Here is an 11,351-nt window from a genome sequence, read left to right on the forward strand (position 1 = left end):
AAGGGTGCTGGATTCACTTGCTGGATATTTTGCAGTCATAGTCACATTATGTTATTTTCTGTTTCCACCCAGTCTTTTCACTCCATTGCCTTGGAATTTTTTTTCCCTCTGAAATTGAACATGCAGTTCTGAGTAAAATGCTATTGATTTCCAATTTTCTTCAAACATTATACTTTTCTCAGCAGATTTCCATGAATTAACAAGGGGGTGAAACAAAAACAGTTTCTGTCCCATCACAGCAAAATTCACATCAGAAAAATAAAAGCTGTACCACTCAGTAAATGCATTAACGTTAGATGGAAGCAATCATTTCTACTTGACATCTCATTTGAACATTTTAATTTCCAAGTCAAATCTGGATGGATGATTGAAGGGTTTCTCACTGACACTCCCCCTCCCACCTCTCTTTCTGCCACTTCCCATAACCTTATCTACAAAGTAACAAAATACACCCTTCTGGATTAATAAGTGTCAGAGTGATTTAGGACAGATCCAGACCAGTCTAGTTTTAGAATGTATTCAGAGGGACATTGTTAGCACCGCCTGTAGTGCTTGCAGGTACAACACTTCTCTTATTCCCACTCACTGTTTTTATAATATAGCTTCAGGACTACAACTTTATCTAAAACTAGACTGACATGTTTTATCAGTATTATTTTGATTAAAGAAGTTTGCAAAAAATGAAATGTACAATTTTCTTCTTTGTAGTCAATACCTATTTGTAGTCAGTAAGACAGGACATGTTTGGTGTTCTCAATTTACTTCTTTAATATTCAGTTAGAATGTACAAGGCCAATATAGTTAACAGATAATGGATGTTTATGTACACCTATTTGCATCATGCAAACTGCATGTCTCAGTGACCTTGGCCAAGTTATTTCGAGTAGAGTTGCTTCTATGGTTTCTGACACCGTATGACATTTATTTAGGCTTTTTGGTGGCTGATTTCAATGAAATAGTTTTGATAAACTGTAGTGAAAACCAAAAGAAATGAACCTCAGATATCAGACATTTATTTTGTAAAAAAAGGGGAAATATAGCTGTTTGTGCAGTAAAAGTGGTAAATGTAAAAATCTGAGAAATTGCACATTCATTGAAGGAGCAATGAGAGGAGAGGAGACCACCTTGAGTTCCCGTGCTGTTTCACGGTGATGATGGAACAGTAGAACTCCTTGCTTTGACACCAGCCATCTCTGATCTATGGTCTGTATAGATATGATTTAGTAGTTTCCACAAGTAATCTGCTGGCTTGCTTGGCTTGCAAGAGCTGTGATACTGCGTCATCCTATCATTGTAAAGGTCTTTTTGTCTTGCTCCCCCACCCTCCAGAGAATGACCTTGCAGGATAGGCTTGAGTTTGGCTAAATATGACCTGCTTTGCCCTTGTCAGTTTTACATTAATATCGGCAGACAGGCAGCACTCTGTCCTGTCCTACAGGGGGCAACCACAGCAGCAGTGTGAACAGGCAACATGGCAAAGAACCAAGCGCTCGGCACTTGGCACAGTACACTTGTCTCTGGACTCTGCAGCACTGCATATTTATTATACTCTAGTTAGAATTATGTGAATAAGCATCTCGTGTACTGTTCCAGACAGAGCTTTTTTTTCTATTCTTATTTATTTTATGCTCCAAAGGACATGCCTATTCCCACCGAATCCAGCCAACTAGTTCTGGGTCCATAGAGGGAGGGCTGCTTGGGACTCAGAGTCTGGGCCATCAAAGGGTGTCACATCCTCCTCACAAACAGAGGGCAGAGACGCTGGCCACCGAGCCCCGCAGGAGAGACAGCACTGTTGACGGTGAGACACTTTTACAGGACTACGGGACTGAAGATCTAGATTAGCGCTTAGAAGTCTCAGTTAATGACCATGGTAACAAAAGATTTGTGTAACTGATGACTTGCTCATCTTAAACAAGTGGAGAAATTCTGTTGAAAGTGTGGATTCATTGTCACAATTGTAGACTGTACAGTCTTGTTTTTTGGTAAGAAGTGAAAAGAAAAGGGTGAATGATTGAGCAGCAGTATTCCTATACACATCTTCAGTGCTTTATTAATGAACAGTATATTTACTTTCTTTCAGTGCGAGCTCCTGCCTCAGAGCCACTTCACAGCGTTGGTGCACGGCTGCATACATCCTGGGGCTCAATGGGGTCTGAGCCCCCAGAGGAGTGCATGGTGTCCACGCTTGAGCGGCAGCACATGCCTCCATGGAGCTCCAGAGGCACGCTGGGACGTGGCTCTCACCAAAGGTCCAGTACAGAGCAGCAAAACTCTGCAGGACGGGGGTCCACCAGCATGGAACCCAACTACGGACACCTATGTGAGTTAACTCCTTGAAGTGCATGCATATCATTTAGTAGACCCTATAGATGTATTATTTACTTATTAATCTTAAGGCTTATCATCCAGTAACTACAGTGAGTTATTCAGTAACTACTGTAAACTAATAAGGAGTTAACCCTTATTAAAGGATCAAGAGTTATTACTGTTGTCTTGCTGTGCTGTAAAAATGACATTATGCATACATCATTAATTACAGTTATGTAATAAATTATATCCTTTACTACTTTAGCCCAAAGAAAGGAACAGGGCTTTCTTCCTTTAGAAAAAGTAGTTGGTATCTTATGTGTGACAGAGCTGCCCTCCGCCACAATATATATATATATGCAAAGACTTTCTATGTAATGGGGACATTTCATATTCAAGCAGACAGACACATGCTGATTTAAACAGCCTTTATTAAATGATAGTGTTTATGCTGGAAAGCTGACGTTGAATAGTGAACAAGAGGAAAACTGCAGGGGGAAAAAAAAAAACTTAACGGTGAATATGAACTGTTTATTAAACAGTACTTACCTGTGAACTTACTCCAGAGGAAGGTAGCCATGTTTTCAACCAGGGAAGAAAACAGTAGCCTTTGTCTGGTGAGTTTTTATAGTGAACCCCCAGCCATCACATGGATTTGATAACTTCCACTATAAGCATAACAAAACTCAAGGAAGTACAAATTAGCCAAAGTAAACTACAATTAATACTGGGCTGCCACCAGGAGAGCTTAGAAAGTAGTTAATAAAAAAACACGGACAGATATAAAGCCGGCAGTTATTGTTGCAATCGTATTTATTTTAAAATTTGTATTTCTGATCTCATAAATGCATACTGCCCAGACAAATTACTTTGAAATATAATTTTCTCAGGAGCGTAACAATACTGTTCATTTTCATTTGGCTTACACCTGCACTTTTGACAAAAGAGAGAAACAATTCCAATCAGACTACACCATGTGCTTGTCAATGGTAGTGAAAACCATGGCTCAAGGGTTAGTTTTCATTTGATTGATGTCAAATCTCTATTTGTGTTTCAGAGTGCCCTGTGTGAGAGAAGCCTGTCTGCTCACTGCCCACCTGAACGAAAGCAAGGACGAGAAAGAGAGATTCATTGTTACCCGTGCAATGTCCGATGAGCTTCTCCCACTGGTCTTGTATGAGGCGATCTTTACCTCAGAGAGAGGCAAAACACTGAACTGTGAAGCTAATGTACAGACACACATCTCACAGTGGTCTTCAACTAGCGATTTGCTTTTGTCTACCTTACGACGAGACGTCACGTCCCTCCCATTTTGTGTCACAAAACGTGCATCACTTGGTAAGGAAAAAAGAAGAAAGTGTTTGTTATGCTTGTTTTTTGGAAAGAATGAAGCTGAAAAATCACGAGTATGTAAATCCAAATAATAAGAGGGATGTGTATTTCTTGTAAATATTTTTTTTATTTGATGTTGCTTTGCTATGCAAACCAAAATCAGATTTTTAGGTTTGTCTCTTAAATGGTCTTTATAACATTGTGAATGGATAAAATGTGGTGTCACAATTCTTTTTTTTTTTCATAAATGCTCTGAATATTTGCTAAGTTATTATTATGAATACTTGTTTATTTTGCACAAAACATCCTTTGGTGATAAGCACAAAATCTTCAGCTCCTGCTGACGTGGAGACAGAAAGATATGCTACAGATATGCTGGAGAGTCTGCACAGCAGCCTAAAAATAAAGAGATTTAGGACAGAACTGTCCACAGATACAGATGTATTATTACTGGATTGCTGCAAGGGGATTTACGCTAGAATGATGGAACAGAATGATATTGAAAGCATACAGTACTTACAAATGCCAACTGAGCAGGTCTAATGTAATTGCCTGTCCCTGGAGTCAGTTTTAGAGCAGAAAATGTTCTGTTGCAGTCCTTCACGAATGTTTCGGTCTGCAGATTATACTTATCAAACTATATAAAGGAAGCTTTTTTCACAAGGGCATCCAGCTGGAAGAAGATGCTGTATATTACTGAGTGAAAAGAAGTGACTTTCAGATTGAGAAATTAATAACACGATTATAATAATGATCACACTGGATCGTCCTCCGTGTTACAGAGTGAAACCGTAATAAAAGTAGCAGTTGACAGCTGCTCACGCTCGACCCCTAGCAGGTGTGTTTAACCTGTGCAAATGGAAGCAGGTTAGAACAGGTGGACTGAAATTTTGATGAGGGGGGGTTAAAGAACGGGAACATTACCCTTGAAATCGGTCATTTTTTTGGCAGCGATCCCAATTTCATTCCCAATTAGCATGGTTATTTAATATGATCCTGTTCAGAAAGCCAATGTAAAAAATCAATTACTTGTCAGATATGTTTAAACTCGAGTGCTACTCTGTAAATGAGAGAATTTTCAGTAAATACTAGTGATTCAAAATGGAAATAAACATGCCATCTATGCTCAGCTGTTGAGGAAAGCTGGGCCCAGGAGACTGTCCTCTGGTCATCCTCATACGCTCATTAGTATGACATTTCTCTGCCAAGCTTGGATTTTTATTATTAATTAATCTATTTATTTTTGTGGATTTGTGCATTTTCTCCACCTGTACAGAATCTCTAACCTGCCAGATTTGTTCTGCCCTCAGGAAACCACATGCACTTGCAAAATGTGACCGTTTCTGAAATCAACAATGCAACAAATAAAATCTGTATGTGAATATTGCTTATTTCTGTACTGTACTTCTCTTGGTTGGTGCTTGGTGTACCACTACACTCTTAAAAATAAAAGACTCCTAAATGGTTCTTGGCTTAAATGTAGGCTTTTACAAAAAAAACTAATTAATAAACAATATGTGGCGGTTTTTAAGCATTGAAAGCTCCCTCTCATTTACAAAAATGAACAATCCTTTAAACTGATCACAGTGTAGGCTCATGGCTTCATGCTAAAGAACACTTTATTTTTAAGAGTGTACAGCAGTTTCTTTTATTAGTGTTGGGAAACATTGTGCTCATTTACAAGTAACACTTACAACCAAAAACTGATCTTTGTTCTTTTAGAGCCAAATCACACTTCACTGAAAGCTTTCTTGTATTTTTCCAAATGTTTCTGACTGGGTGGCCTAGTTACAATCATATTTTATGTCTGTAAAGCCCAGAAATGTGGGCCAGTGGTGATTTTAACAGAATACATATTAACCCTGAGCAACCTACTCTGCCCCCTGTAATTCACCCTTTCACGCTTTCTTTTTGCAATTCTATCAATTACTCAGATCTCTCCCACTCACACCAGAGCTAGGAGGACGAAAGCTAACACAAGCTTCCTCTAAGTCAGGCACCACAACTTTTTTTGAAATGCCACTAGCGCAATGTCATTGGTCAGCTGAACATACTCATCAGAGAAAGCTAACCGTCAGTTCCAGCTAACAGACGCCTGCGCTGACTAGCATTGTTCTGAGTGATGGAGGGAGAAGAAGGGCCACCCTACCCGCCCAGAGAGAGTGAGGGCAATTTTGTTTGTTTGTAGAACAGCCAGGGATCAAACTTGCAATCTGATAATAGAGCCAACGCTTACACAGTTGTGCCACTCAGAAGCACTTCTTCTTTTTCTGAAGTTCACAGACAGTTCAAACAGATCCCTCCATACAAAAGTAAAAATACAATAAAAATGCAATATTTAACTTATGTTGTTACATATTAGCATCATATTGCAGTATTTTCCATTTTCATATGGTTTACACCAGTTGGCTCAGCATGTTCAGCTCACTGACTGGGCCAAAGGTTAAACTGTTTGAGCTGGTAAATGTAGCCCTTGTATTGGATTATGCTCTGAATGGTACAGACTGTGCAGGCGTGGTCTTTTTCTAAACCTGTACAGTAATGTGTGAAAATCTGAAGCTACCCTTCAATTATTTAATGTCCAGCTATAACAACAATGAAGAACATGTTATTTATGTTTCAGGAGTTATGTCAGGACGATCCTACTCAGAAAGGGAACTAGACAAAAATAGAAGTTTTGCAAACTCCAGAGTCCAGACCTCAACATCAATGAGTATCTTTGGGACTACTTGGATTGCTAGAAGCAGACAATGCAACCAACTTCTAAGACTGAACTGTGGAGGTGTTGAAAAATATCCCTGAAGATTTCTTAGAAAAACTGAAAGCAAGGCTCCTGAAAAGACTGGAAGCTGTAATAAAGGCAAAGGGCAAACACACTAAATACTGAGGAATGACATTATACTTAGTTGTTATCTTCTATTAAATGTTTTCTGCTTTTTTCCCGACACTGAAAAACGAATAAGTTGTCCTTCCTGTCCTTTTTCAATAAATAAATGACATTTTGCACCGTATTAAGTCCTATCTTTGCAGACTGATTCAGCTGATGTCAGAGGATGCCATGCGACTGGATGGAATACAAACTACAATTGAAAGAAACAAATGCTGCCTCCAGGCTCAGTTACATTTGACTTGGAGGAGGCCTTCACTGCTCTTGCCTTCCTGTAGACTAGGACCATTTGCCACATTGCTGTAAGAGCTTAAGTGTGCAGTTTTCCTCTTTGGTAACTGTTAGACCAAAGATTTCTCTAATGCCATACACAGTGATCCTCCCTGTACACAGTGCACCGACGTGTGTTGTTGACTTTGTTAATGGAAGGCTCTCTGCTGTAGCTGTGAGCTAAATGGAGAAGCTAATTATCACAAAGCCATGATTACTGTGCACAGCAGCGTGGAATTCCAGCCACCACAGCCTTCCTTCGTAACACACACAGTCCCACTGGAAATGATTTGGAAGGACAAAGTTGTTGCCACTGCAGGATGACCATCACATCGGCTTAACAATGGTCTCCTTACCTCACTCACTAGCTGTCCGGCAGGCAGTGTGGCACCCAGAACAGTTTTTTGTAATGTAATGGCTGAGCATTTCCATGTGTGTGCATATAAAATCCCTTTCAGATGAAGCTGGACTCAAATGAGTGAACGAATGAGGACTTTTTCAAGGTCACTTCTTTTTCAAGATACAATTTTAGTAGAACCAGACAAAGTCTCTCTCTCTTTCCCTCTGACACACATACACGCACACTTCTCTGAATCCTGAGCTCCTGTGGGTAAAAGCATGGCATGTTCAATAGAAGCAGTAATGGAATTATTCGTCCTTGAATGTGAAGCACAATACGGTCAAGAGAACCTCAACTGCTTTCAACTTGATTCCCTCGTCCACTCTTCCTTCAAAAGTATAAATGAAAAACACAGTCACGTTGAATACTAAGCTCCAAATCCCTGCTACTCACTGAGGGCCATACATTGTACTCATCCAACCTTGCACAACCACACATGAAATCGATCAGAACCACAGCAGTGCTGCACGACTAGAACAATACTTACTAACGTTTACTCATGATCTAACTACTGAATACGAAGTAGTTTTCTTCCTTTCTATGCTTTAAAGATCACAGTACTAGACACTTTAATGCTAACCCTGCATTAAAACATATGGTGCAACTAAAATCTTATGGTTCTTTCAATGAACAGACAATTGACAATGTAATTTGCTTGTTTACTCTGTATTGTTATGTCTGGGATGCTCTTACAACATGACTAAGCACTAGCACCGAACAGACTAAGATTTTAGAATCATAAATAATGAATATCACACTGCAGGTTGTGATTGATCTGTTTGAAAATGATTACTAAGGATGAGATGCACTGAGGGAGATAAATACATTCAGAGGAAGACAGACAGACACAGCGGGGAAACCTCAGGGCCTTCTAGACCTGCCATTTTCTTAAAATTATTGGAACTTTTTGGGTCTATACAGCCAGCAAAGCTATCTCATTGGATAGGACTTCAGGAGCTGAACTGAAATCCTAATGTGTCAGATAATCGATGAATATAATTGTGAACTGACAGTGGAGTCAGTCACATTTTGATTTCCAATGTATGGGACCAATTTTGTGATAAAAATGGGTGTGTTCCAGTATCCAGCAGGCACATGTGCCAGCTGTACCATGTGGTTTGTAAATGGCACATTATCCAGTGTGTGCTGCTTATGCCACCCAAAAGCTCCAGCTAGGTCATATCAATAAGGGCACTACAAGTTTTTTTTTATTTTAACTGTTGATAAGCTATGCAACAATTTGTTTAAGAGACACTTAATGATGGCACTTCTACTGGCTTGCACAGAAATTGTTGCATAAATTATCACTGCAGCAATATGAATAGGTTTCTCCACCCTTGCAACACTGTAAAAAGCACAGAGCCAGTACAGGTAAATGGAGTCTGACAAGTATCACTCTATGCCTTCTGGGGGTCCTAGATACATCACAGAATGCTTAGCCCTAGTTTAATACTAAGGGTACTGGCAGAAATCATAACTGTAGCGGGGGGGGGGGGGGGGGGGGGGGGGGGGGGTGGCCGGACGTCGTTCACGATGTGGGCGGAGCGAAGCGTCGTGGCGATTACCAATAGGAATTGAGCACTGAACTAGAGTAGTTGCGCAGAGCCGGTTTATGAGGAGCCCCGTTATATCCAGAACAGGACTACTAAACAGCAGAGGGCGCCCGCGAGTGAGTCCTCAATGAATGGGAGCAAATGGAGGTCAATGGCTAAAAACGAAAAGTAAAAATAATTTCTAATCACTCGCCCAGAACATTTCTTTAATTTTACAAAGTATTCCACTGAAAAATCAAAGAAATCTTACCTATATATCTCCTTTCTTCCACAGCAGCCGGGTTTTGGGCAGCAGGAGGCCGGCATTACTGCTAGAGTGATGATTGATTGGCGAGCGGAGCAGCTCATTGGCTGTTCGCGCTCACTGACGTCATGGATATACATGAGGTAGTTTAAAAGCTCTTAAAATATAACAGCGGTGTTGTGGTGGGAAATGATTGCATTCTTTTACATTAAAATGTTTAAGCATTTATAAACTATGATTTTGCTCAAATGCTCCATATCAACCCATTCATTTTGGAGCGCCCTCTAGCGTTTGAGAAAACCGGAAGACACGGCAGAATGGAAATTCTCCTTTTTTAAATTGGTTCGTGCTTTCTTAACAAAGGTAAACAAAGGTCAGTTTCACGATTCATATACCCAACAAAATAATAACAAACTAAAACAAAACAAAAGGAAAAGAAGAGTTGTAATTCTCTCCACAAGCTCTCTGAGCAGCGTAGTACGCGCTTTATCTCCGCCACTGTGAAACGCTACGCTCCATTCTTGATTCCTAGATAATTGTTCCTACTAGAGATGGAGTAATAGCGGCGGTGCGTTCGGCACACGAAGACAGTATCACAACGACCAAATACTGCTTTGCCCGCATGACCGTACAGACACGAGCATGAAATAAAAATAAGCACACCCGCGATTTCTCACGATGATTTTTATTTTTGTCAGGAACGCATCTTATTTGTTTCTGGCGTCAGTAAATCCATGGCAACCAATTGCTCAAGTTCAGAAACGTCCACCAGAGTTTTGGGGGACAAGAGGCGAAAAGTCGCTGCCGGTGTGAACGCAGGGTAAGAGTCCATCAAAGTGATAGCACTTTTTAACAACTACGGTTCTCTCAGTGCAGCTTTACAGAAGAGCAGGGTATAACTAAGATAAGGGTATATCTTCTCATGTCACAGTCTTCCTCCTTTTACTTCTCACTACTGTCTGTGGATCTTTCTGAGAGTAAGCTGAATCAGATGTCTTGGAGCAGGGTGTAAGGTAAAATGCCCAGTACTGGAATCGTAAGGTACTGTGTGTCTTTTTCTTGAGCAATGATTCAGGCAAAAAGTCAAGTTTGTACAATTGTCCCTTCACCTAAGTATAGCTGATCTGCCAAGACATGATTGGTGCTTCTTTAGTTTTACACTGGAATTACAAGGTTATTGTAGCTAACAAGTGATTAAAGCTTACACCCGACCAATTGGCATCATGCAAACTGCATTCCTAAGTCTTTCCATGCTGGTCTTATCTGGTCGAGTGCTGGTCTGGTGCTGGTTTAGTTGTCTAACATACCAGCATCCAAAACACAACATATGTTGGTTTTGCTGGTGACCAGCTTAAAAAATCCCATTGCTGCTGACTGGCGTACCAGCATCCAACGCACAACTCACACAGACTTGCATGTTTCCAGCAATGTAACCTTCTGTATTCACCATTTTTATATACAGTGGTGTGTCATGCAGGGTCAGAAACCACATTAGCTGGTCTACTTGAGATTCCCTAACAACTTGACACTGTTTAGGTGACGGTATGATCATTTAAACATGCGATTTTGGGTGATGTTAACTGGTGGCTATAAGCTTCTCTTACTTTACAAAGCTTTATTCTGATTATGGTGATGCATGCTTGAGAGCCAAAACCATTGCCGTCAGTTTAACACTTGTGTAGGCGGGCAAAGTCACTGGTTACCTTCTTCTGTTGCTGGCTTTGCTGCAGTTATGTTGTTCTACTCAAGCAGTGTCCCTTCTTGATCCAGACCATCCTTCTGACCTCAGCTCAAATCCCGTTTTATCATTTTAGTTTTAAGGCATAACAGATGGCTCGGCTAACTGCTTCCATTGGAGAGCAGCTGCTACGCCTCTCTCTTAATCCAATGAGAAGTGACATGAAGGCCACCAGCATCAATCACTTATGAGCTCAAGGATAAACAGAGTTACATGAACGAAGATGTAAGTGTAAATAGATGTGAACTGCAACAAGCAAGTTTGATCAAGGAAAATGAGTGATTTACTGCAGAGCTTGCTGTCCAGCAGAGTTTTCAATCAAGGTTTAGATTTGGTCTATGGAAATGACTGTGTTGCAGGTGAAAGAGAAATTGCTATTCTGCTGATTGATGTCGTGATCTACTTGGCCAGCAAGACCGGATGCTCCTGCAAGGAATTCTGTGTAGAACAGATGCCCCAATAATAAAAAATACAAGAATATATCACCTCTCAGAAGATAGCTGTACCACATTTGTAATGCACTTCTTTGTCAAAAAAGAATTCAACTATAAAGGTGTCGTAGCACCATAACACATCATTTTATACTTTCTGTAACCGCTTATCCTTCTGGGTCATGA

General features: G+C 40.4%; 1 protein-coding gene across 6 annotated transcripts in view; it reads left to right on the top strand.

The window, feature by feature from the left end:
• LOC108410414 (roundabout homolog 2-like) overlaps positions 1–5,029 on the top strand; it is a 139,407-nt gene extending 134,378 nt beyond the window's left edge. For all 6 annotated transcript variants that reach the window (XM_037547278.1, XM_037547280.1, XM_017681472.2 and 3 more), the window contains 3 exons: positions 1,637–1,801; positions 2,084–2,323; positions 3,368–5,029. In XM_037547278.1, the coding sequence (XP_037403175.1) occupies positions 1,637–1,801; positions 2,084–2,323; positions 3,368–3,369 (407 nt within the window). In that variant the 3' untranslated portion in view covers positions 3,370–5,029. The remainder of the gene's footprint in view (positions 1–1,636; positions 1,802–2,083; positions 2,324–3,367) is intronic.
• The last annotated feature ends 6,322 nt before the right edge of the window (positions 5,030–11,351 follow it).

Source organism: Pygocentrus nattereri, chromosome 18 (assembly GCF_015220715.1).
Source record: "Pygocentrus nattereri isolate fPygNat1 chromosome 18, fPygNat1.pri, whole genome shotgun sequence".
In the NCBI taxonomy this organism is placed as follows: domain Eukaryota; kingdom Metazoa; phylum Chordata; class Actinopteri; order Characiformes; family Serrasalmidae; genus Pygocentrus; species Pygocentrus nattereri.